At 40.2% G+C, this 26,847-nt stretch overlaps 4 protein-coding genes across 5 annotated transcripts; 1 reads left to right on the top strand and 3 right to left on the bottom strand.

Moving 5' to 3' along the window:
• Positions 1-6,766: 6,766 nt before the first annotated feature.
• LOC108115272 lies at positions 6,767-8,732 on the bottom strand (the record flags this gene model as incomplete). The annotated part of the gene is made up of 2 exons (XM_041817803.1): positions 6,767-7,220; positions 8,465-8,732. Coding segments are annotated over 2 exons (642 nt in total), but the record flags the coding sequence as incomplete, so codon positions are not given.
• Positions 8,733-11,021: 2,289 nt separating this feature from the next.
• On the bottom strand, positions 11,022-13,694 carry LOC108115260. Its single transcript, XM_017226617.2, has 3 exons — positions 13,683-13,694; positions 12,413-13,320; positions 11,022-12,037 (listed from the first exon to the last, which is right to left on the bottom strand). Exons 2-3 carry the CDS (start codon positions 13,056-13,058, stop codon positions 11,673-11,675), a joined length of 1,011 nt encoding a protein of 336 aa, XP_017082106.2. The 5' UTR covers positions 13,059-13,320; positions 13,683-13,694; the 3' UTR covers positions 11,022-11,672.
• Positions 13,695-16,167: 2,473 nt separating this feature from the next.
• LOC108115277 (holotricin-3) lies at positions 16,168-16,985 on the top strand. Of its 2 annotated transcripts, XM_041817796.1 has the most exons (3): positions 16,168-16,235; positions 16,296-16,548; positions 16,603-16,985. In XM_041817796.1, exons 1-3 carry the CDS (start codon positions 16,170-16,172, stop codon positions 16,788-16,790), a joined length of 507 nt encoding a protein of 168 aa, XP_041673730.1. In that variant the 5' UTR covers positions 16,168-16,169; the 3' UTR covers positions 16,791-16,985. The 2 variants fall into 2 exon arrangements, with proteins under 2 accessions (XP_041673730.1, XP_017082124.2); XM_017226635.2 differs by having other exon boundaries at positions 16,296-16,985.
• A 1,566-nt stretch (positions 16,986-18,551) lies between these two features.
• LOC108115261 lies at positions 18,552-22,539 on the bottom strand. Its single transcript, XM_017226618.2, has 2 exons — positions 21,894-22,539; positions 18,552-19,678 (listed from the first exon to the last, which is right to left on the bottom strand). Exons 1-2 carry the CDS (start codon positions 22,360-22,362, stop codon positions 19,260-19,262), a joined length of 888 nt encoding a protein of 295 aa, XP_017082107.2. The 5' UTR covers positions 22,363-22,539; the 3' UTR covers positions 18,552-19,259.
• Positions 22,540-26,847: the final 4,308 nt, after the last annotated feature.

Raw genomic sequence — 26,847 nt, 5'->3', positions numbered from 1 at the left:
CCTTATATATTCGGCTGCAGCTGCTCAGCCGGCGTCGCAGTCAGCAGTCGGTGCGCATTACAAAACAATTTTAAAGTAAATTAAATAAACCCACTGAGAGAAGCGGCGGAAGCTACGGCAAAGACGCGAAAAGAGCGCACTCCCAAACGGAGACCGGGCCCAAAGAAAAAAGTCACAGACGCAGTCACAGCCACATAAATCTAGAGAACGGCGGGGAAATAAAGTCAACTTGTTTGTTAAGTGAACATGTTCATTTCGGGCTGCCTTTTTTTCGGCAGCGCCGCTCCGGCGACGTCGTCATCCGTCAACGTTAACGTCGCGGAGAGAGAAACTTGTACTTGGACTTGGCCATTGGGCGAAATGGGGAGCCCTCGGCATCATTGGCTAAGGTCTGCACAGCGAAAAAATCAGATGGCTTACATAACCAAGATGGTCTAAGGTAACCCTTTAAACGGTTCGTAAAAGTAATTAATGAAGTTCATTAGCTAAAGTAGATGAAAGTATTCTTGAAAGTAAAAGAATTATTCAAATATTTTTGAGACAGTTCAGAGATTACGATATTTAAAGGAACCGTTGAGGCTTATGTGTCAGCATTTGAAAGAGAAAAAAATGCTTTTAAGGATCTTAAGGACCTTAGAAAAGGTGTGTATCAGTACCTAAGTAGGTCTAGAAGATCTTATGATTAAAATAGTTAAATAATCAAACAAAATAATATATAACATTTGTTAGGAATGAGGATACTTCTGTTAACTTGTTAACTAGATTAACACTTTAGCTTAAAGAACTCATCTCTTATTTTAAAACCAAAAGCATCATCAGAAAATATATTGATACAATGCATAAGAAAAACAATCAATTGGGGAATCCATTAATATACCCTTAGGGGTTTTTCAATAATCATAAAACCTAATCAAACTCAAAAGGTCTTTAGATCCAAATGAGATACCAATCGGTGTAATGTTATATTATAAAAGCCGTATTTCGTTCACAAAGAGTACATGACTCTTTTATTTTCCGCCGTGTAGGTGGTCTAAACCTGGGCATGAACACGGTCTTTGGGCCTTGGGCCGCAATACAACGCCCTCAATGAGACTGGGGACATGGTGTTTACCGGAGGTCTGAGTCTGCGCCCAGCTTTCATCCGACTCTCGCAATACCCAAGCCACATATTTGCTAATTTATTGACGCTTCTTAACCGATCCGGTTGCCGTATATTTCACGCAGCCCATTTATGAGCGCAAAAATGTGTTTTTATTTTCTTTCTCCAGCATAAATGGGTCACTCTTATTTGCTGGGGCTTTTTGTTGCTACTGCTGGGATATGGTGAAATAGTGTTTAGCACTTCGATGATTGAACTGGACTGTGTGGCTAATGTGTCTATGTGGTAATAATTGAAAGTTAAGTGGGTTAAGTAGGTGGAGGTGAATGAGATGCTGTTGCCGGCATTTATATAACAAGCTGCAAGGAATTTGTAGTTCGAGGAACTCACAAAAACTTTGGCAAATATTTTCTATGGCCTGGGGTAGTAAAACTCTTTCAACTATGATGTTATCGATTTGTTTGCTTTGAGAGAATGTTAAGAATACAAACTCAGAAATAAACAATAAATACATGAAATCGCTGTAGTCTTGTTGTTTTTTATTGAATGAATATGTAAAGTCATTTAGATTGGGGTTAAATAATGTTCTGTTCTATATCTATTTATCTTTATAATATGGCAAAATGTGCAATAGTTTTAATCATTTATTCTTTAGAGTTTTCTTTGCTCATTTCAGTTAAGAAAGTGTGAGAACTTGTGGCCAGAACTGGCAGAATTTCAAATTCTGCAAGCAACTCTCAAATTTGGTTTATCAACTGAATGAATCTGCACTCAATTCCCCAACATAAAATAGTTTCTCTCGCGACCTGAGGCATTTTTACAAGTCTATCAAGAGGCAGTGTGAACTTTATGATTCATCCATTCAGTCATTTAGACATTTAGACATCCAGCCATCGATGATTTTCCCAGTCACGTTCTGTTACCACGGGCTGCATTGTGACAGTTAACGGGCATGTTGCTAGCCGAGTTTCTCTGCCTGGCATTGCATCGTAAAATCTCGCGTTCCTGACAAAAGATCTCTATAAAATCGAAACAACTTCAATTTTTGGCAGCAACAAAATTTGTATTTTTATTGTCCCGCAGCAGCTTATTAAAGGCAGTCCATTCAACGGAGGGCAGCCTCACTCACTTTCATTTATATTACAACGAAATGCGACACTAAATGTTGCCTGCCCTCAATGTTGTTGTGCCTTGTTGTTTTCTTGCTTATTGTTATTGTTAGTGTTATTGCCGGCTGATTGTTGCTGGGCAAGCCAGCCGCGAGGCGTCGGCTTGTCACACGCTGCGTATGAGTGACGCGCCTTTATTTTCGGTTATTGTTTTAGCTGCGTAAAACGGCCAAAAAAGCGGCCCGAAAAAAAGAAAGTGTGCTAGGCATGCCTTATTGGGCATATTTCTCCCAGTGATTCACTTGCTCCGGCAATTTGCATAGTTCCGCGGACTCCAGGTTGCATTGCCGCCGCGTCTTCATTCATGATGATGATGATGAAGACGATGTGATATTTCGGGGCCAGTGATAAACCGCATGCCATTGCCTTGGCTCATTCGCGATCCAGTTTTTCGCATTCCCGCCTTCATTCATTCATACGATTCGCGTCATCGTCATCGTTTTTTCGTGAGTGAAAGTTATGTAATGTCGGCGTAAATTTTGCAATCTGCACTGCGCCCTGCTAAACCGGATGGCTCGATGGATCGGTGGATTGGTGGATAAATGTCGGGGGACCTCCAACGCTCAGCCAATAATGTGTTGGGTTTTATTACCCGCCTAACTGTCAAATCAAACAAAATTTCTAAATGCCAATCAATAAACAATTTCTCTTTTCTTCGTTGCGGTTTTTTGGTTTCTGCCTCCGAGAACTGTCAAAGTTGCACTACAAGAAATTTAGGCTGCAAGATGCTTTTAAATAATATTTTTGAAGGCAGTAAAGAGTTTAAGATTAATAAAAATAGTTTATACAAAAAATATATTATAAATAGTATATAACTTTTTAAAACTAAGTAAAATAATACTGGCAAGAATTGATAATATTTTAAGTTTATATAAAATATTTCTGAAAGCAAAAAGAAATATCATTGTTTTGCTTGGTCATGCTATTTTCATGCTTATTAAAATTTACAAATTTAAGCTAATTTAAAAAGTAGTAGTATGTTTTATTTAAAAATTTTCTAGAAACATGATTTTTTTTAAATAATTTAAGATATTATTAGTTTTACCGGAAGAACTTACTATAAGAGTGTTAGTTTTTATTACACTAAATTGACTGCTGTTTAGTAAGTTATTTTGCCAGTGTAATACTTTTTCTCTGATAACCTTTCTCAAGATTTTTCTCCCAAGCCCTGACTCGCATTTAATGCGTTTCTGACGGCAACCTGGTGGGCATTTATTATTTACACAAAGTCAATTAGCTCCGTTTCATTTGTGCGCTTTTCGATTTGCGATTTGTTGCCGGCCGTCGCTCAATTAGCCGGCAACAAGTTGCCATAAATCGATAGCCACTTTCCTCCTACTTGGCCATGTGGGTGTGGCAGGTGGGCCGGATGGCCGCATGGCCGCTCAAGCTCTCTTTCGGCCCCCATGTGTGCGTTTGCGTTTCAAATTAGCCTGCTCGATTCGCAGTCGAGCTTCGAGGTTTGCCGGCTTGGCTTTATATTTTTGGGCTGCGTACGTTCTACTGACCCATTTGCGTGTGTTTTCATCGAATATCGGCCCATCGGAATGCCAGCGGCATTATTGGAATTCCAGCTCAGTGGGCAGACAATGGGCAAATCCACGGAGCGGGGGAACATTTCACGGAGCTTGTATTGGGTAAGAGATAGACATTTATTTTGTTCGAGTCAAATACCGAAAAGGCAAAATAGTTGGCATTGGCAGCCAGACAGTTTAAGTTTAAGCCTTGAATGTGAGCACCCCAAGTCCTGAATAAATCAGAAAACATTCTTTAAATGATTTCAAGGAATTTAAAATCGAAATAAAATGAAATTAAAACGAAGGATTGTTCGATTGAGCAAACGGGTATCTGCACAATGTTCTTTATTATTTTATCTAATTTTATTCTTTTCTGATGATATATTTATCATTTTTATATCTGGTAATTACTTTTTGATTCAGATTTAAAGGTGTTTTGTATCGTTTAATCATTTAGCTCCTAGGAAAATGTTAAATTTTCCCAACGAAAGGTTGGTTTCATCCATTGACCGGAAAAAGCCAATCAAATTTCGTCATCATATTTCATTTATTCCCATCAGCCGTCACAAAGACGCCCGAACCACATCTGAATTGTATCTTTTGAAGCTTTTTGGGTTAAACGCTGAAATACCAGCAGGTGAAATTGATTTTCTTTTCATTTGTGCAAATATGAAATGTCAATATTGTGCGTACCCGTTGCTGACATTGTCGCTCAGCTGAGAAAGTGCAGCGTCAACTCAAAACGTTTTCAATGCAGTCGACGGATATACATAAACGTATTTTTTTGGCCCAAAGTTATGGTAGGGTCGTCGCTAGTTATGGTATTTGCATTTAAAAAATTCATAGCCATTACCTTGCGGGCACACTCCGGTTCAAAGCCAAAACAAATTCAATTCACTTTGCCACGAGAGCTGGGGCACTTGCCATTTTGGGCTGGGGCATTAAGATATATTATTCATACCCTAGCATAGGGTGGAGGTTTGGCGACTTTATTGTAGATGAGTGGCTTGGTACTAACCTACTGATTGTTGCTTACCTTTTATAAATTTAATTAAAAATGTTTATAGTTTATTTAATTTAAATAGAATTTTTAATATAATATGTAATATTCATATTCTTATTTCTATAGCTAAGGTAAGATAAAGCTATTTTAGATCAGTTTATTCTAAGGAAACACCTTCAGAAAAATGAAAAATAAACACCTTCCCAGGGTACTTTAAAATTCGAATTTCAAGGCTTGTCTCTACTTCCTGTTCCGTTCATTTTTGCCAGGCGAAAAAATATGATAAAGTGAGCCTGTGGGATCACTTTCAGCCACGGCTCAGGCCTAAGTATCATCGCTTTGTTTAACCCATCTGGCCGGGGACCGAAAGAAAGTGAAATTGATGACACAAATGCGCAGACAACAAATACAAAGCGGAGTCTATGCTAAATGGCCTGGTTAAGTAATCTCGTGAGAGCCGCAAACATTGCGCAGTCAGCGGAGCTGAGAATGTTGTTAATAGCCAAGAGCCAAGAGATGCGATGACAAAGGCCGCCTCGCTGCGACTCCCTTCGCCGCGCCCTTTCCCCAGTTTAATTGCCCAGCTCTTTGGGTCGCAACTTCACTTTCAACGTTCAACGTCTAACGTCTCACTTAGAAAGAAAGATACGCCCTGTTGTTGATCGATCTGTTAGATACGCGACAGGCATCGCATACCTGGGTCTTGTATCTGGTATTTTGTACCTCTATCTCTCAACTGCAAATGTATCTGTGGTGGTCCCGCTGCCCCGCCCCTGCCACACTTGCAATTGTCTCTTTGCTTTTGGCGCCCTACAACTTTCACTTGGGTCTCGAGGCGCGATTTGCGTAGGCTGCTAACATAAATTTAACCGACCGTGGAGCACTTGCACTTGTCCCCTTTCGAGCTAGGAATTTATGATCAATTTCTATTTAAATTAGCAAACAAACATTTAAGTTTATGTTTCAATAAATAAGTTAAATGTTCATAAAAAATGATGGAAGCAGTACCTTGCTATTTGCTGAACTCTATTGTCTAACATATTTTCATAAAAATACAAAATTTAATGATTATTTCTCAAATAAAAATAAAAAATAAAAATCAGTTGCCTATTTGTTTAAAGTGTATGTGCAGAAATATTATTTATGGATTTGTTTTTCTTAAAAAATTTTGGAACAAAAAAGGGACCAACATTTATATGCCAAAGGAAATATTTAATTTCAATCTGTAAATTTTGATTAGTGACCTATTTTAACTTTTAACTATTCAACTGTTTATGTAAGTAAATATTTTTAGACTCTACTGAATTATCTTCTTTATCTTATTATAGATAAAAATCCTTTCTTTTCAACTCCCGATAAGTAATTTTAACATAATTTCCTCAGCTAAAATGGAAGCTTGTGCCACCCCAGACGTAGGTCGAGGGCCTTTGTTGCATCGACTGCAGCGCGTTGATTGATTAGTGTCAACCTGTTTGTTGATTTTGGCTTTCGGTCGTGCTCTTTACATAAGTCGCTCCATCGTTTGTCGGCGTTTATTGCAACAGGCAATTGCGGAAGTGCCACTTCCAATGCGACAACATTGACGTCTTGGCTCTGGTCACTGGTCGATGGCTTGGGATTTTTGATGGGGATTTGAGGGCTGGCCGACGGTACGCATGCGCAATAAACCGTTTTATGCATAACGGAACCGCAGTGCTGTTAATTTTTGCGCTGCGTGCACACGGCTAAATTCGTCAACGGGTCGGCTACGTAACGCCGTCAAAGTCGGGCGAGTCATGTGCTAATTAATAGTTGATGAAGCTGGGAGTTACGTGGCTCTATTTGCCTATTGTCTATTGGCCAACTCCATACCGGAAAAGTGATATTTGTAATCATTGTCAATCTGATATCATTTTCTATTAACACTCGAGTTTTATTTGATATATACATTTTAACTTTTAAACCAAGTGCTTTTATATTTCAAGGTTGAGTTTGAAGATTTTATGAATAGTAGATGGTAAGCTTTATGATATTTTATAATACGTTTCTCTAGCACTCTCACTTTCCTTGCTGCTCAACCTATAAAAATGGCTTATACAGGTTGTCAAAGTTGTGATCTTTCGATAATCCCAATGGGATAAAAGGCTGCCGAATGGGCATCCAACTGCTTCCGCTGGAGGAGAGATCCGTGCCGTGCAATCCCTTGACGACTGGAGCGTGAGAGTGAACAATCTCCAGGCGATCGTGTGCATGTCCTCCGGACAATATGTACTTCAAGGCCAAAAGTCCGGATGTGGCCAACGCGATTTTGCCCATGACAAACGATGACGCCGAAAGTGCTGTCAGCCATTTCAAGACCAAGGGCAGCAAAACTATTTTTGCCACAGCTGCGGCAGCCAGCAGCGGATACACCATTTTCATTAGCTTTTTCTGTTTTTTGTGCTTGCCGCGACCTGTGAATTAGGAGTAGCAATTAACAAATGAGACTGTTTATATGGTAACCTTTGAAAAAGATATCTGATTTATGTTTTTATATAAGTTTTTCTTTCAGCCATGACTTTTAATTCGCTTGTCTGTCAGAAATATTTGACAATTTTATGGCCAAGAATTGTAAAATCTGTTGCACTTAAACTTTAAAGAAAGCAAGAAGAAACGCAATAGTCTAAAAGATACACGTTACTTTTTATACAAATTTAAAATATTCATTTTGCTAGTGGAAATTCATGAAGCGCCACCTATTTGCAGAGAAAGCATGTTGAGTAACTGCAAGATACGTCACTGCTCATGTGAGGCCTTATGACCTACATTTTTTCATAAATAGCGAAATATTGTTCCGATTTGAAAAATCTTTGGTAAATCGATAGATATGGACAAAAAAGTGTTATACAAGGTCAGACGAAGGCATTCATTTTAATATCCGAAGTTTCTATCACTTATAGTTACCGAGATATCAGCTTTTCTACAAAATGCGAAATGCGTCTTTCGAGCTTGTTGGCGTAAGAGTGGGTGTGGCGGGATAATAAGATGCGTTGGCATCTCAAGATTATACATTCTGAATTTAAGCTGTTTAGCACTAATAGTTCCTGAGGTTTAAACGATTTTAGTTTTCCTTAATTTTGGGCGTTAAATTGGTCGTGTCAGGATGCTAAACTTTCCCTGCGTATGGACCTCAAGAATCTTCATGCTTAATCTCAACTTTGTATCTCTTAAAGTTCCTGATTTCTCAGCGTTCATACGGACAGACCGACAAACGGACATGCTCAATCGACTTCGCTATTGATCCTGATCAAGAATATATATATGTACTTTATAGGGTCGGAAAGGTGTTCTTCTACTTGCTAGATACTTTTCAACGAATCTAGAATACCCTTTCACTCCACGAGAAACGGGTGTAGCATTATAAGAATTTCTCAAATATAAAGTATCTGTGAAGAATAAATCTACTATAAAGTAGAGAGGGCTCAGAACGGTTTTATAACTGTGCAGTGAGTAAAAGGTATTTCACCCTTAAAGATCCCTTATATACCATCCTTCCTGGTTTTTGATTTGTAATAGATAACTATTTTATACAAGTGTACTTCAATTTGCCTCTTAAACTTTCAATAGGTAATAAGTACTTAAGAAAACCTTATATTTTCCAATGGACCAAACATCTCCTGCAATTATTCTTAACCTTAGAAAACCGTTTGTAACACACCTTCTGTTGACCAGCTCTCCAGCATGTTGTTAACCTCATGTGGGCTCAGATCATCGTTGATCAGATTGTTGAATTGGGTTTCGGCCATCGATAGCCACTCCCGTTCCAACCGCTGTCGCTCCTCGGTGGCAGCCTCCTGCTCGGCGTCTTGTTCCACGGCAGCCACAATTGCACCACCCAACTGCACCGCCGGAGGAAGACTGTAAGCACCACCAAAGGACACCGTCCTGATCAGATGGAATATCGTTATGGAGATCGAAATCTTTGAGCATGTTTACACCGTTGCACCGTTCTCAGACGACTGAGCAAAAGTGGGCGCTGCAGACTGCAGACTGTGGGTAATGGGGCACTCTCTTCGTTGCACTCCGCTGCATTTCGATTCAATTGGGTATCTGTATATTCTTGGCCAATTGGTGGCCACTCTGTACCGCTACCGCTTCTTATTTACACAGCAAGAAAGTTCTAGGTGGAGGAACTTTTTCTGTTGAAAAGCCATTTCTTTACTTATTAAAATTCCACATTTATAAGCTCTAAGTTTGTTTATCGCTTAGAGACTCTTGTTTAATTATTAAGTTTTTTTTCAGGTTATTCAAAAAATGTAAGTTATTTCTTATTGTATTCTTCATGATAAATGTCTAAATAAATTAATCAGTTGTGATAAGAAAGATTGAGTTTGAGGAATATTTGATTTATTTATTTTTAATGAAAGTCCTTGATACTTTTACTTATTTAATAAATCAAATTATATCAACAAACAAAGATTCTTTTTATGTGATTAGCATTCGCTTTTGTAAGAATCAAAAATTTGTTCATCAACAAAATTCTCACTTAAAGAATGTTTAAATTTGTACATTTTTCTATCACCATTTTGCAGCACCCAAATATTTATTTTTCATGCCATTCGAGAAGGAAACATCCATCCAAAGCTGAATAATTTAGTTAAGATGATTTATGATTCCACTTTTTCCCAAGTGTTCTACCTTGTTTTCGCTGATTTTGTTTTGCTCCGGCGATTCAGTTTTACTTGAGCGTGAACGGACACATTAAATTTTCCCTGCTTTAATGAACGGCTCACCGCCGACGTTTCACTGTAACTGTGGTTGTTAGTCGGTTTTGATTGTGTGCACCACACTTGTCGGGGGGTCAATTGCTCCGACCGTCAGCAAGTAAAAACTCTTCATTATCGTTGAATGCCATTTCAGTTGCCCCGTTTCGGTTCACTTGCCCTTTTTTTGTGTGGCTGCCACGTTTTCCATTTCTCAGTTGCGTGTGCAAGGAAAAGCTTTTGAGGGAGAATGGCTTTTCTGTGAAATTGGTTATCGAAGACAAAAACAAGTTGCAAATTGCTGTAAAATATGTCAAGTTGGTGGAAAATAAATGTCAAAGAACCGGAAAATATTATTTTATTGACTAAGCTTCCTTAGCACTTTCCTTAGTTTCCTTAAAAGTGTTTAAACTAAATTAATTAAAATTGTAATTAAAAGTAAATAAACCATCGAAAGTCAGAACATTTGAAATAAAAATAACACATAATTAATTAAATGCTGTTGGCCTAAAGTAATTAGCGTGAGTTATCTGAACTTCCAGGAAAACCTTTGGCTAAAACTGCTGCAACGTTTGCTTTATTAATTGGCCATCAATTTGGAATTTAAAACGAACCTGCCGCTGCCACAGAATTCAATCAAATTGCTGTGTCCAGAGCAGACCCAATGAAAATGATATTAAAATTTCATTAATAACATTGCCATTAACATGAATGGCCCTGAAAATATTCCAGATTCCATTTAAAGGCTTTCCTCGAGCTCTTGCTTATGTAAATTTTGATAATGCCCCGTGGCTGCTGGCCTGCCACGTATATAGCAATAGGATTAATTAAATTTCACCGATATATTAAGGTGGCCCAACGAAGTCGGCTTCTACAATTACCCAAGTTGGCTAGATGGGAGTGTATATGGGCTGGGAAATTAAATAACGTCCAAACCGAATTAGGTGTGGCCCAGACGAGACAAATGGACTTATCTCCTCGGCACATACGTATGTAGTGCTGGCTTATGTGCATGCTATATATTCACTGGATGCGATATATTCCAAACACATTCAAATGCACACGCGTGCCTCGGAACTAATCGGAGTTAGCAGTCAGCAGTCGCCAGTCAGCAGTCAACATTCGTTAACGCGTTTGCTGTCGTCACTTTTCATGCCCAAAACCCTGACTTCCAACTAACCAACTGCAGAGTGTCTGCGGAATTTATCGTGGCCTGGGTGTCAGCGGTACTTTTATTTGGCATCCGGTTGCTGCTTAAACTGTACTCTGCCCTGCGAAGGTATTTTTTTGGAATTCCAAAATGTTTATGCTAATTGGAAAATACCTTTTTCAAGAATTTTCACATTTGCTGTACATACTTGTCTTAGTTGCTTAATTAATTATCATTCTATATATATATATATTTTATTTTTATATTATTTTATTTCGGCAAAAGGCCATTGATCTTGGTAAATTTCATTTTGAAGGAAGTAAGTACATTCTCAAGAAAACTGAATTTCTGTATTCTGGGTTCTAAAATCTGTAAAGAAATTTGATAAATTCTTCGGTAAGTTGGGATACAAGTATACTTAGAAAACTTAAATTTCATATCTAAAATAAATACTTAAAATCTAAGAGCCCTTACCGGAAAAGAAGTTCATAAAATCTAAAAAAAGAGAACACTTTAGTATTTGAAATAAATTTAGCTCAACATTGTAAGTAATAACAAATTAAGTTAATGTAAAGTTAATAAACCACAAGAATAGGTATTACAAATTGTAAAATCTTGAAGTGAATTAATAAATACATACATACATAAGTTAAGATTATCTTTGATAAAATAGGTTGAACTAAATTCTTAGTAAATGCTTTAATACAATTTTGTACGGTAATATGAATCAACCTAACACACGGATATATCTTACAACACATTTCACCATCAGTAAACGGGGTATTTAATATTCGACTTCGCAATTTAACCACTTTAAATTCGTTTATAGTTTTTTTGGGAGACTAAGCTGTTATGTACAAACTTCATTTGACTTGAGGGCGTCGTTTGTGTTATCGCTGAAAATCTGAACTTTTGTTTATAGCCAGCAAGCAGACAAATCAATGCCGGCTGACTGAACAGTTGGCCAACTTTAGTCGACCGGCTAATCTAAATGTGTTTCCAATCCGCGCTTCTCAGAGTTTCTTCAAGACGAGCGACTTGCTGGCATGGACGCCACCCGCGGAGGTCTTCAGACTCATTACGGCCGTAAAGAGAGCGAAGAAGAAGCCGGCCAGACCCGTGGTGCCAACGAGCAGCGTGAGTCCGCCGATTAACACAGGGATGAGGGTGAGGAACTTGAGCTTATAGGCAATCAGCAGGGGAAAGAGCAGCTTCTGGACCTTCTTCTTCAGCTTCTTGAGCTTGCGGCCTTCGGATTCCGAGGAAAGGGGCTGGGCGCGACCTTGAGCCAAGAGCTCCTTTGATGTTGCACCTGATGATTCTGCGGCTTCTGCTGACTCGCTTGCGGTGGCATCCAATTTATTTGAACCGGCGTCATCTACGAGTGGAGGAGCGGAAGAATTAGTTAGCCGGGTAATTAAATGGTCAGGCACAGGCGCCCCGAGGTCATGGTGGCTCGTCGGTTGTATGACCACATGAAGGGGAAAGATATAGTTGGATATTGGATCTTAATCAATTTAATCAGTTTTAAATGACTATAGAATGCTTTCAAGTTTTAAATAGCAACCTTGACGAAATATAAGTATCAAAATTAATAACTAAATCTTTTAAATTCAAAAATAATACAGTATTTACATCCCCAATTAAATTAATAATAATTCAATTTAAGTATACGATAAAGATAGAATTCAATGTTTAAGCTAACTTTTATTGACAACTATCACCGTAGATATTTCTCGGAACGATTACCCACCTGCCTCGTCGCTTATCACGGTCCTCAGGGCATCGCAGAAGTTACGCACTTTAACCAGAGCCCGTTCAAAGGGCACCAAGTAGGACTCGATACCCCGGAGCGACTCTCGTTCTTTTGCTTCCATAGGAAGGATTTCGTTTTCATCGACTTCATCGTCGTCATCATCATCATCACCATTAACCGGGTGAGTTAGAGTCGCAGCCACCTTATGAACTTCCGGCTCGGCATCCTCCGCATTTGGCAGCTGGCGTAGGAGTTGGCCCCGTCGCATCTGCTGGCTGATGGCCAAAACATAGCTGGCTGGATCGCTGGGAGGAATCGGTTTGTAATTTCCGCCTGGCGGTGTGGAGCTCTCGTTGTAGCGGTGGTTGTAGGCGTAGAAATTGACAGGAAGTCGTTCCGGCTCTGGCTTTCGCCTTTCCCGGATCTCCTCCCGCTCCGGCTCCCTGGAACTGGGCGCTGTTGCCTGGAGGATGAGCCAATTGTTGTGCTGGGTGAAAGGCTGCCATGCATTCATCTCCAGCTTCAGTTGCGGGCCTTGGTTGCCGGCGGAAGTGGCGCCATTAAACCGGCTGGCATCGCTCCTTGCCACCTTCATTGTTATGAGCCCGTAAATACCGAGCACCAACACCTGTCGCTGCCACATTCTGGACTTGATTTCACTTGTGGATCCTTTGGCCGGGCAACACACTTCACACACGCACTCCGCACGCCGTCAAGAATCGAACTGTGAGGAGGTAAGCGTCTTGAGATCTTTGTAGACCAAATTCTACGGGCCATTCGATAGTTTATGGGGCTCTCTGGTTGAGCGATTTTACGGCCTTTCGCCGAAAAATGCTGTGGCTTTTTGCTTGCGGTCAAGCGCCCAAATGATCCCCCAGATAGCTTTTCTCGTCGAAGACTTTTACCTATCCAACACAAAGAGAAATGCGTTCGTATTAAATTAGTTTAATTTAAATTTAGTTTAGCTCAAGAACTAAGAATTATATTGGATAGCCATTACAACTTCCTTGATATTTAATATAAACCTACTTCTCGTTCTAAATCTATGAACTGGATATATTTGCAGGCTTTCTTCAATTGTTTTTCACAAAAAAGTCTGACCTTATTATTTATCTTTCAAAGTAATTTTAAGCATTAAAAAACCTAAGAAAAACTTTTCACTGTGCACACATTCAGAAGGTTAATCCGTCAGGCGTAACTGGATTGGGTGGAGGAAGCCGACCACTGGCCACTTCCCAGTTACCAGTTCCCACTTATGTAAATTTACCCAGATGATGACGAGCGGGGGTCCCATTGGCAGATCGAAGATTAACGCTCTAGGGAGCAAGACACGTGCTGCTGCTGAGCCCATTGAGGCATGTCGATTTTAATTAGAAAACAATGCTTTCAAGCCTCTTTTCGGGAGTTTTCACTTTTCATCACTTTGCCACTCTACGTAGCTGCCCTGTTGCACGTTCAAAACCACAAGACCAACTGATGGCCTTGCACTTGTTGCCACTATTCTATATAGGTTTCGAGCCCTGGGAAAGTGTGCCTAATGGGTAAATTCGCGTAATTGTAGGTCCGTGCGTGCTAATTGGGTCTCTGAACTTGCCACCTGTTGATGCCCGTGGCGGATAAAGTTGGTTTCTGCCTCGATTTGAATGCAACATCTCAGGTGCTCGCCATGCGTTTAATCTTCCCAAATGGACGATGGGCCAGACAAGAGATGAATCTGTGGGCGGAAAAGCGCCTGGGCTCTGGGTTTTTTGCTGCATTTTCCCCCACGTTGCACTCACCTTATTGCTTTCCATTTCCCTGCCACATACTGTTCGGCGCCAGCTGTTCCCTCTCCCGTAAGCAGGCAAAAACCTTGCCAGCTTTTTTGCGCGTTTCCCAGCTGCGTTGAAGCTTCAACCTTTTAACGAAGCTTACTTTTGGGCTTGTGGTTGAAAAGAAGTCACGGAAAATGGCTAGCTTCGGTGGAGTGGATGAATGGTGCAAGGTAGGGAGCGCTCTGCACATCTTTCTGATTTGATTGAGTTTGGTGTTGAGTAAGCCAAATTGAGGTTGAGTAATAGTTTCGAAAGTTTATGCAAAATGTACTTAAGGAAATGCAAATACCAATAAAGTTAGTAATATAGATTTGCATATTTATTCAGTACATAAAACTTAGAAGATTTTGTTAAAGTTTGTAATACAAATATATTTCTTGATGAATTTTAAAGCCCTTATTGGGTTCTTTCTTAAATTCATGTCAATAGTTTATACTTTTTTATGGTAAATGGGGTTTTAATAGTTCATTAAATTGAAAATAATATGTAAACACTGTTTGAGAGTTTTATTAGTGATAAGAAAATTGCTCAGAATTTGCATACTACATTTAATATTCTTATTAGTGAAGTTCAAGCTCTCAATATACCTGTGGAACGCCATATATCATATGATTGTACTTAATATAATATTTAAGTTCTTTCATTTAAAACTATTTCTTATTTCTACATTTTACACTTTTGACTTTTTCGATTAAAAATATGTTAAGATTTGGTTTAAGGTCATTTAAGTTACCATTCTTGTTTTTAACAGATCTGTTAAAGAGACAAATTGTACCAACGATGTTCTTTAAAGTTTCCTAAACAAAAAATGTTTCTTTCATGAAAATTGTCACGTCATGTGAGGAACAGGAACAGCAGTTAGATTTTGGCAATCCTTACCATAATGCAGTGCCCAGCTCTATTTGAGTTATTTCTGGCTTTGTTTTTCCATTATCCGTATAGGAATGATGTATGGGAAAGGCTTATGGCACTGAATAAGTGATTTAGCCTTGGCGATAATAGAGCCTTTGTTGGCCCGTTTGAGGGAAGTAGGCTAAAATTGTGGCTTAGGCTGGATGGCAATTGAAATGGCTTTCAGAGCATGGCCATTAACGGCTGGCTATGATTGATAGTGACCAAAGGAACTCATTCGTAGAGCTTAGGGTCATAATAGAGACCGACTGCAGCTTATTTCTTTCAAAGTCTACTCATACAGTGCTCCAAAACCCGTATTTCATCTGGCATTGTTTTGCTGTCTCATGTATGAGTATGCTAGCAAGAGATGATCAAACATGAATCAAGCCAGCTAAAAGACATTTAAAGCATTTATTTTTATTACCGCAAATTTGCATGTGGCTGGTTTTTTTCGGTTGGTGATTATGATGAGCTAACAACTGGGACAAGTAGTCTTGCATTTTTTTGCCGCACTGCTCGTGTCGCGAATAGTACACTGAGTAAATATTCATAGGTATTCTGTTTCTAAGATTTTCTTAAAATAAATATGTTTTTTTTTAAGTATAGTAAAGTAAATATAGTTTATAAAAAGTATTGCCTTTTGCAAATATAAATTCATTTAAGGTAACAGTTAAAGTTATATAACTCATTTTTAATGATTTCTTCCAGTTTACTTTCCGTGAAATGCTGAACTTAACTGACTATATTTCTGTTTCATAGCCTGCATTCTATTGGGTTCCCTAGTTCTCAAAACCCGATTAATATAGCCGTAAAACTAGTTCAACGTAGAGCTCTTCCTACGCCCAGCTTTAATGGAAGTCATAAATTTATTTTCGGGAATAGACCAGGCCAGCCTGGCTTTAATCAGAGCGCTGCTCAAGATTTGGCCTAAGTCAATGAGATGAGTCAAAAGACCTTGTTTTTGGAGAGAAGTTAAGCGTGTGCGACATATAGCCGCTCACTAAACCACCTTAGCCGGGGGTTTGGCCAGGCGGCTATTAAATCGAATGCGAATTTGGCTTTTGGCATTAGTTCTACTTGTGCTTCTCGAGCGTTCGCAGGCCGAAATGAAAGTGAGTCCAGGATTCGTGAAAGGATTAAATTCGAACTCATATCCCTTCTCCTTTGCCCAGGTATTCGTATGTCTTCTGGCGCTGGCCGCCACTCTGGCAACAGCCAATGCAGGACTCCTGGAACTGTTAAAGAAGGGCGGCGGAGGTGGTGGCGGTGGCTATGGCGGCGGATACGGTGGTGGCTATGGAGGAGGATACGGTGGTGGTGGCGGCGGCGGAGTCCAGGTCGTCAAAGTGATCAACACCTATGAGGGAGGACACGGAGGTGGCTACGGAGGTGGCTACGGAGGCGGCTACGGAGGTGGCTACGGAGGTGGCTACGGAGGAAGTGGCTGGAACTCTGGCAGCTACGGTGGTGGTTACGGAGGCGGTTATGGAGGTGGTTACGGTGGTGGCCATGGAGGCGGCAGCCACGTGGATGTCTACAAGGTGATCACTACCACGTCCCATGGAGGTGGCTACGGCGGTGGCTACGGAGGTGGTTACGGCGGTAGCTACGGAGGTAGCTACGGAGGTGGTTACGGAGGTCAATCCGGCTGGTGGAAAACCAAGTAAGCCGGAGATACTGACCCAATAAGCCCGTATTGCCCCCATTCCCCAGAACTACCCCCCATTTAGCCGTAGTCCGGATACAAACTCGTTTATGTACCTGAAAAATCTTCCATAGCTAAGCAACCCGAAACTCTTTAAGGCCAGTTATTCCCAAATTAGCGAAACTAGTTTGAGATTATCGGCAGACTGCTTGGCGAAACCCACAAGAAAAAGTAAAAGTGAATCTTATTTAAATTAAAGAAATTGTGTTTTATTTTACTTTGCAACTTTGTCAATGCAATTAGCATATCTATGGGTTTATGTCTATAATTGGGGCATTATCTCATTAGCATATTATTTGTAAAATCTGAATAAAACCCAGTCTTATATTAAACCCTCCTTTGCTTGCCAAAATTGCTTGTCAAAAATAACATCTTCCCTCTTATTTCAAGTTCACATCTACATTTAGCTGAGATAACAGTCATTATACTGCACACGCCGTGCTTTAATCGCCTTTTGAATAATATAATTTTGGTTTTTAAGGCTATAAGTTTCCGGATTTTTATGTCCCCTATTTATAAGCATTAATAAACGCCGAAAATGTAATCATTTTATAATGAATTAAGAGAGTTATTTGCTGAAAATATTATTAAAAGACCTAAAAAAATGTATTTAACACATCAAATTGGAATTTGGTAAAATATAGTTTGATAAAGCTTAGCTAAATATATAACAAAAATAATAGTTGAATATTTAATATTAATATATTTATGGTTAAATATAAAGAACCATTTGGAGTGTTGGTAATCGTCTAATCTTGAGGGGTTTACACTCCGCTAAATATATTCCATTTCTTTCCTAATTTGCATTTTTTATAAGAAGTTGTTTACTGTTAATTATATTTGTAAATTGGTTTTTAAATGTATTTGATTGGTTAGCTGATTACCAATAATATCAATAGGATTTAATCTAATTAAATTCTGGTTTTGCCTTTCTCTTTTTATAGACTGTTTAGAATATAGGAAATTTAAATGCTTCACTGTAGAAGAAAAGGGGATTTTCCATCACAATTAAGCATAATTATGTATATTGACTACATCTCTTTACTACCTAACAAGCTGAATTGATTGTTAATTTCCGTGTTCCTCAGTCAATTAAAGTTAAGGTCTTAAAGGAGAAGGGAGCAGGTCTTTAATAAGCTTTAGGGAACGTGGCTTCCAACTGCTGAGCCACAATGACATGCCGAATCCTTAATTAAAGTTGATTTGGCTAACAGCTTTAACTCACTTAACTTGCGCCCACAGATTTTCATATGCCAGCCAACTAATTGGATGATGATTCATTTTGCGTAATTCATTATTGTTCCCTCCTGGAATCTGAGATGTATTCAGTTATGATTAAGGTCAAGGGGGCAAAACTGGTACTTGCTCGAGTAAGCCAACTAACTTTCCTCCTAGTGCCCATGGCCTGGAAAATGTTTACACAGCTGAACTGTGGACCAACTTGCTTCTCGGCTCAAATCTCTTGCGAGCTTAGATGTGTGTGTTTGGGCCAGGGCAATAAACGTGGGCCATAAGGTTGCCGAATATGGGACAAACACCCTGGGACACTACAAGTGGAATTAATGGAAGTCGGAGATGGGGCCAAGTTTTATTGGGATTTGGCCAAGGCAAGCGGAAGTAGTCCCCGGCAAATGGTTACAGGAAGCGCACATATTTGGCCAAGTATCTTTAACATGACCTTCCAGAGTTCAAGCCAGAAAAAGAAGAGGGAAGACGTGCCTTCGATTGGTATCATTGATTTTATTTGTATAAATTTTTTTTTCTTTTCTGTTTTTTGAAAACTTTGCTGCTTACATGCGATTTACACTTAAGGCTAGTAAATAAATAAATAAGTTAAATAAATTATTACACCTAGTGGCTACGTACAGTTAGACAGGCTAGAGTTAGTATGAGTGCTAGAGCTAGTGGAGTGAGATGTGAGCGGAGCAGCAGAAGCGGAAGTATGAGCGGTAATTGAAAATAGCGAGTGCAGTTAGCCATATAGGAATCGAAGCACAGTGAGATGCAGATACAGAGTACAGATACAGTACAAAACAAAAAAAAACTGAGATACAGAGGCCGAGTTCAGTAACAGTAAACTCGGATGGATGAAGAACAGACATAACAGACAGAGCAGAGCAGAGCGGTAGATAAAACAAAACATAATCGATTAAAGCAAATACTAATCATTATAAAAAACCGCGCATTGCCAGTGGGAACGCACGTTCTGGATACATTTCATCCGATGTACCCATGGGTGCCACTGTGCGTGGAGTGAACCGTTGGAAGTGCATCGAGTCATCTTGTCTGCCCCGCAGTGCAAGTGCAAAAAGAGAGTTTATGTATATCTAATTACAATCCGTCCGCTGTCCGTGATTTATCCACAAGATAAATGCAGCTATCTAACACTTGGTGTCACTCCTCCTCCTCGTGTACCTCCTCCTCCTCCGCCCTATGACTTGGTCACTTGCGGCGCCGCTGCCTTCGAATGCAGATGCTGCAGCTGAGGATGGCTCTGAACATGTGCCGCCTGCTCTTTGTTGTGAGCTCTGTAGGCCAGCTCCTGGGCCTCGGTCAGGGATCGCCTGTCCCATCCACCGCCGCCTCCTCCGCCACCACCGCCCGAGGACCAGCCACCGCCTCCACCGCCGCCGCCTCCTGAAGACCAGCCGGAACTGCCGCCCGACGACTTGCCGGACATCAGCTTCTTCAGCCCAATTATGCCCGCCAGTAGCAGGGCAATCTTCGAGATGATCAACGCCTTGCCCGCCAGTATGTAGAGTGCTCCCATGGCAATCGGAATCATGCCCATCAGCTTCATGGCCATGCCCATCATCATCATGCCCATCATCTTCTTCATTTTACCACGGCCTGCAAAAGAAGTATTGGGTTAATTTGGGGTTTCATTGCATGCTGACGTTAACTAGCAGTTAATGCTAACTTATTTTAGTATATATAGTCACCGTGTACGCCACAGAAATTCCCTTGATTTACTAACACAACTAATCTTATTTTCCCTCAAATCACATTCAAAAATATTCACTTTTTTGCCAAAAATAAATTTGTTTACTTATGTTTATTATCTGATAATAAAAACTTTAACAATGCCAAAGAAAATGCCTGCCAAAACAATACTCAAAGTAATTAAATCTAAGAAATCTTGCAAGATCTCTTGAGATTTTCATAGCACCCCTGAAAATCTTTGAGAGACGGTGAAAGTGCCAGCTCAATTAACCAAAGGCTGTGTGAGAAGGTTTTCCCAGGTAGATGGGCATTCCGTTTTGGCAGCAACGTGTGTGGCTTTCATTTCGCTGCCTTCATTAGGGACACTGTAGGCGATTTCACTGGCCTGGCTGGTGGAAATTGCATTTGGACATGGGCACGTCCATGGATATGGCCACGGACATGGACATGGAAATGGAAACGAAAATAAAAATGGCAATGGAAATGGACACTAATGCTGTCGAAAAGACCGATGATCGCACAGTCATAACCAGCTTTAAGCAGGCATCTCCTCCGATCGCCGCAATCGCTGGCAACGAGTATTAGCCAAAAATGGCTGTGGCATTGGGAAAGTGTTGGCCAACTTGCACTCCAACTCCTCGTATCGATTAAAAAATCTTGATCAATGATTTGAAAGTAAAAGAAAAATTTCATGTGGCGTGAAAGTAAGTTCACTTTTCATTGCATCGCATTGCGATCTTGATGTGGATGTTGCACTAAGTGCTTGTGTCAAATTTGTAATCGACGACAGCTCGCATTCAAAATGGAAATGCCAATGCCAGTGGCCTAGTCGAGGAGTTGTTTTTCGTGGCCTCGGAGGAGAAACGTGGTCGCCACTTTCATTGCATTTGACATGGTCATGACATCTAGACATGGCTTAGTTTTTGGTTTTTAACTCGTCATACTCTGCCCTTCAAGGAACTAGTTACTTGGGCTTAGAGTGGGGAAAACTAAGATTGAATTTTTTATTTTTTTTTGCGAGAGGCAAATGGAAAGCTACTAATATTATGTCTTCCTTATTTATATTTCTCTGACATTTTGTGGTAAAATTTAAATTTAATCTTAAACATCTTTCGCTGTTTGCCAGAATAAAAAGCTAGAGTGACTAAGCTTCGTGGTGGTATACTTAGGCCGCGTGATATGTTTTTTCGGATGTTTTTTGGACAACACGAAATTCTGGCATGACATTATTTTATTCGACGTTTTCGCTGCCGTCTGGCTGATGTCGTTGTTAAGGTTTCTGGGTCATTCCTGAGTTGCTCAACGAGTTTTCTCGTGTGTGCGTTATAAAAGAGGCGAACGAAAAAACTAAAAACAATTGCGCATTTTCCCAGAGCCACTATGAAGTACCCTCCCCATTTCCCCCACGGCCAGCCCACTCACCCTGTTTACATACAATGCAGAATGATAAGCCAGGAAATGGGCCAGCCAGCGGTTGCTGACGATGCAGTTGCGAGTGTCATTGCCACAGCTAAGATATACCTTGGAGCACTATGACGGCTCTCTTGGCTCTAATAACTGCCTGGAAATTACCGGCAACAAATGTGGCCAGAGTCATAGTCAGAGTCAAATTATGTCACTGTTACGCGCAATGGATACTGGGGTATTAGCGGTAACCGCAATTAGACCGCCCCCAGAAAGTGATGATTGGCGCTGTGCGGTGGATCGATTTGTTTGCCAAAGAAATCTGTTGCTAATTCTAGGGAATTTTGTGGTATAAACAGGGGATCTAACTCAATAGCTGACCATACAAAATCTTAAGTTAAAAGTCGGTTTGGCCTTACTAATTAGGAAAAATAAAAATAGTTAAAAGGCTAGAGAAAGAATTTGTTGTAGGAACTGCAGTTATTTAATAAATTATCCTAATTAAATATTTTTAATGATTCAGAAAATATTATAATATATAATAAACGCCCAAATTTCCGAGAATGTTTCATTAATTTTTTATGTGCCTTTTAAAGGGGAAAAATTCCTTCCTTATAGACAGTCTTAAATGTGGGAATTAACATTCCTTTAAATTCTAACAAATTTGCCCTATGCTCTTTAGAAGACCTAAACCCTCAATCCTTCCCTGATATCTTACCTTCCTCTAAGCCGCGTCCGATCTCATCCGAAGTGAGCTTGGGGAAGCTGACCTGGAGCGAGTGTCCATTAAAGAAGTAGCTGAACCGCTCGATCAGCATATTTGTAAGCTTGGCGTCTCGATCGCTACCAGATCGTGGCAACGAGGACTCTAGTTCGTTCTCACTGGTGGCCGGCGGACGAGGAGCCGTCTCCAGGCGCACCAGCTTGATGCCATCAGCCACGTTGATGGCATCGATAGGAGCCAGACGATCAATGAAGGATATGGCCTTCTTCTTCAGGCATGGCACAAATCCGGCTTCGGCTCTGGTGCACTCGTCGTAGACCCGGAGAAGGGTCCGTGCCCCTGCGCTTTGCGATGGACTGGGTGGAGTGCCTAGCTGCTCGGTGGCCGCCCCACAACTGCCGGCGAGGATCAACACGGAGAGCAGGCTGATAAGGGCCTGCCAGGGCCACTGCTTGAATGTCATTCTAAGGCACTTTTCACACTTTTCCCGACAATCGACGACGACAACACTCGCGGCACACCTCGCGACAGGTGCTACACAGGTGGAGGTTAGTCCTTTGTCCAAAAAATCTGATCCTGTGGAGTCACTGGGAGCAGCTTGCTCTGGCTGCTGGCTCGAATCAAACTGATGCCCAGACTTGGCGCGCTTTGTTCTTTTATAGACCTTTCTTTCTTTCTTTCAGCGCTGGCTCGACAACCTCTTGATCGCAATTTGATTTTCCTCGGCTGCGACTTCGACTCCAACTACGACTTCGGCGTCTTCGGGCCTTCAGCTCGTGCTGGCTCTTTTCCCCGCTCGGTTTTCCACGGCGGTGGGAATAAATGTGCGCCAGTGCTGTTGGCGCTAAAGTTTTCCAAAGGCCATAAATGAATTAAATCTGACAAATTGATATATCTTTTTAAGTGTTTTTTTATGAGCTGTTATTTTCTTATTTTTAGTGACTTTCAAAAGTATGAAAATATTTTTATTCTTTTTATAGCTTTTTTTGTTTGTAAGTAATTTTAGTTATGGGTAATTATAATGTAAAGGCTTGCTTCCCACATTGTGTTTATTAAGTAATAAAATACAATAAAAAAAGAGAACATAGCATCTTTATGTGCTTTATTAATTACTTTAAGATACATACAATTTTTAACATACTTATAAGACTATGATTTCTGTACTGTAACAAACTTGTTTTAAGGATTTTAAACGTTAACAATGCATCTGCATCTCAATCTGGTTTAAACCTTGTTCAGATTTGTAATCTACCTACTTTTGGCCAAAAGTACAAAGAAATAAGGAAAACTTTTCAGATTTTTCCCAGAATGTTCGTTATGGAACTCTTAACACCCTTCATAGCTAGAAACTAGCCAAGCTGACATCACCATTGCCTTCGTGATCATTGGCAGCCGTACTCCTCAATGAACCAAAGCGCCCAGCAGCGAGGCGAAGGCGAGGCCAAGGCATTTCCAACGGGTTCCGACTAGTTTTTCCAGCCATAGCTTTCGTTGTTTATGGCCAAACATATTAGTTGCATTAGTGGTTTTGGTAGGGGTTCGCTTTTTTTTTTTGGCATCTGACCATTTCTGCAACTGGCTGCCGTTGCCGTTGACACTTTAATTTCAATTTGGCTTTTAGCAATTTTCGCCATTCGAGTACGAGTTTTGGTCATAAAGAAAGTCATTGCCAGCCACTAAACAGTGGCCAATGGCCATTTTTTCTGTTAGGTTATGCAAATGCCAATGGCAACTGTGAATGGGGTACTCAGGGCTCTTCAGGTAGCCAGCTAACCCACTATAAATGGTTCTAGGCCATTGACAGGCCCAGCAAAATGGCAAATTGCTGATTGAGATGCAATCTATCGGTATAAATGCATCTGTATCTGATAGAACGTGCTCCACACATGCGTTTTGCAAAGGGAAAGGAAAGCACTTCATAGTGATGGTTGCTTTTTGCGGCCTGACTGCTGCTGTAAAAACAAAACAGCGGGAAAATGCATTTTCTGGATTCTTCTTCTTCTTGTTTTTCAAAGGCTTTCGCTTGGCGATCGATTTATGTGGCAGGCGGCCATAAAAAGGAATATGATCCGGACCCAGAAAGGCAGATAGTAATTTTTGACTAATAAACTGCCAAATTAATGCCCCCGCCGGCCACAAAGATTTCGGACTAATAGCCCAGCCGGCTACTTACTGCCAACTCTGCCCACTGGGCCAACTTCACACTTTAAGTGTCGGCATTTGGGTATGCAAAAGTATCTCTTACCCAGCTACCCGCTTTTTTTTTTGGTTTCTGGGCCACTCACTTGGATTTTGATTTCATTGGTCGCCGCCTCTTTTTCACGCCACTTTCACTGGTCGAACGTCGGTGGAAAAAGGTACTTGGTGGTTTTCCAGGGGCAGTTCATCGATCTGCATAAGGCTCTTTCGGGTGGGAATAAGTACTTATTTGCTCGCAGCTTTGTTTTCGTTTAGGTATCGCTCGATGAACAATGAAGAACCAAAGCGTTTTGGGTTCACGGGCCACTGGGGAGCTTCAATAAGTGTCCCGAGCCAAGTGGAAATTTATGGGATTTCCCTGTGAGGCAGTGAACCTGAAAAGCTCCCGTCCTTCCAGTTCTGGAGAAAAAAGACTTTAATATATTTTTTAATGACGGTCATGTTACTTGCGCCCATTGACGAGTTGAAAAAGTTTTGTTACAGGTTATGAATCTTTACAATGCATTTTTGTTAATATTATTTCAAAGTACGTAAACAATTTCAGTTAAACAAATAATAATAAAAATTAAAATGGTATATAACTCAATTAATTCTTGGTATTTGTTTGCATTTAAATTCCAAATTTATAAGATTTAAATATGATTTAAAGAGGCAATAAGTTCAAATCAAAGTTTGATACTAGGTTGAAATACTTTACTTTTCTAAGAAGACATCTATAATTTTCAATTTTAATTTTCAAGAATATTCAATAATGTGCAATGAACATGTTTGTATCGCTATTTTGGGTAAGTTAAATCTACGTTTATCATTAAATTTCCAATTATTGTCCTTGTCATGTTTAGCTTCAAGCTTTTCCCAATAACAAGAAAAGTCTTTACAGTTAACCAAGAATATTTTACCCCCCAAACATGAATAAATTGAAAATTGTTCGACACGTTTACTTGACGTGAATGTCAGCCCCTCGGATATTTTCCTCTGGACACTTTCGTATCAAATTCTTTTCCTCGCCTTTCCAAATGCCACTCGCCGAACGAGCAATGCTACTAATGTGCATCATTGTTTGTATTCCATGCTAAGTCGACCTGTCAAAATGTCCATCAAGCTTGGGGTATTATTCGTACCCGAAGTTTCCCAACATATGATTTTTCCATTTTATTATGCGGGTGGGTGCTGCAGCTGCAACCGAAAACATCCGCATCTGCAACTTGTTCGAGTACAATGTGCTGGGACAGACACACGTATCCATATCAAATGCCCATATCTCCGCGGCTTCGGAGCTGCGCTTGCGCATGTGAAACAATTCCAATTGTCTTCCTTCCTCTGCGTGCCAAAGCTTTTCCGCGGGCAAGGCCAGCTGAAGTACACTGGGAAAATGTTCTGTAACTTTTTAGAGTTTTTAAAAATATTTCGTTGCTTATAAAAACCGTATTCTCATCAAAGAAAAGGATTTATTTTATTTTTAATAACTTTAAAATGGTCTTTACAAGTTATATAAAATTAAAACAGAAATTAAGAATATTTAAATTTGATATTTAATATTTTTAATGTTGGACTTAATAGGGATTTTTCGAACAAGGTTTTTTTCAATCAAGAATAATTATGTAATGTTTTATACTAAATATTAATCGCATCTAAAATTTTAAGGTGATAACCAAAACAATCTTAAAAGCTCATCATCATTTTTTAGGAACTCCTTTTAGATAAGATTAATTTTAGAATTAAATAGCCGTGTCTGGTATATCTGCCTTTCCCCAACAACACAACATTATTCATATTTCATGATTTCATTCTGATTAAAGTTGAATTACTTTATTATTCTGAGTGCAACTGGCAGTAATTGCAGCAGCAGCAATACAGGCGACGGCAACAACATTGTCTGCTTCCTTTGGCCCGCGGCAACTTTTCGAGTTGGCATCGTCGCCACGCCCTGCACTTTTCTCCGTTGGCCAAAAGATTTTTTACAGTTTTCCCGTGCCACTTTGCGGTCGAGTCGAAACAGAAAATAAAAGCAAAAAGACAACCGCAAAAGCAAAAATTAAAAGAAGAATTGCATTTTAATAAAAAACAACCGCAGCTGCATTCGGTTCATGGAAGTCGTTGCGGCTCAAATGTGTGTGAAATTTTCCGGAGAAAGTACATGAAAAACCAACAACCTACCGCAACCATAAAGCCAGCAAAAGACTGTTCTAAATTCTTGGAGTGCGAAAACCTCGGTCAGGTTAAAGTTGGGAGGCCAATTAACTTTCGGTTTTATTCGTTTTTCGTTTTTATTTTCGCTTAGAACCCGATTCGCACTTGGCCGCAGCTGACTTTCTATTTCATGCCGTGGGGGTTGTTTGCCTCCCAGAGTTTTTTCTTACTTTTGTGCAATAAAATTGCAATTTTCACAACAACAAAAAACAACAAAACAACAAAAGAAAGCGAAAAGAAAATGTTTATTGTGTACACGTGTGTTTGTGTGTCTGCGTTTTTCTACATCTGCTTGTTAGTGGCCATGTTTCTGTTGGTTTTGGCTTTTATCGCATGCTTTGACGCCGCATTGACGTTAATCAAAGTTAACCGCCAAACGCTCGCACAAATCTCACGCTAATTAACTTTTATATGGGATCAGCGTCGACGGGTGCGATAAGCCGGCATCTCTTTCGGCGGCATCAGCACATCGCGTCAAGTGGTCCACGTCGTCCAGTTGGCCAACCATTTGGACATCCGCTCTGGCACGACCGTCACGAGCCAATTTTTTGCTGCCGTC

The sequence above is a fragment of the Drosophila eugracilis genome, unplaced genomic scaffold, assembly GCF_018153835.1.
Source record: "Drosophila eugracilis isolate 14026-0451.02 unplaced genomic scaffold, ASM1815383v1 contig_1897, whole genome shotgun sequence".
Classification (NCBI taxonomy): domain Eukaryota; kingdom Metazoa; phylum Arthropoda; class Insecta; order Diptera; family Drosophilidae; genus Drosophila; species Drosophila eugracilis.
This window is presented reverse-complemented; position numbering and strand designations above follow the sequence as displayed.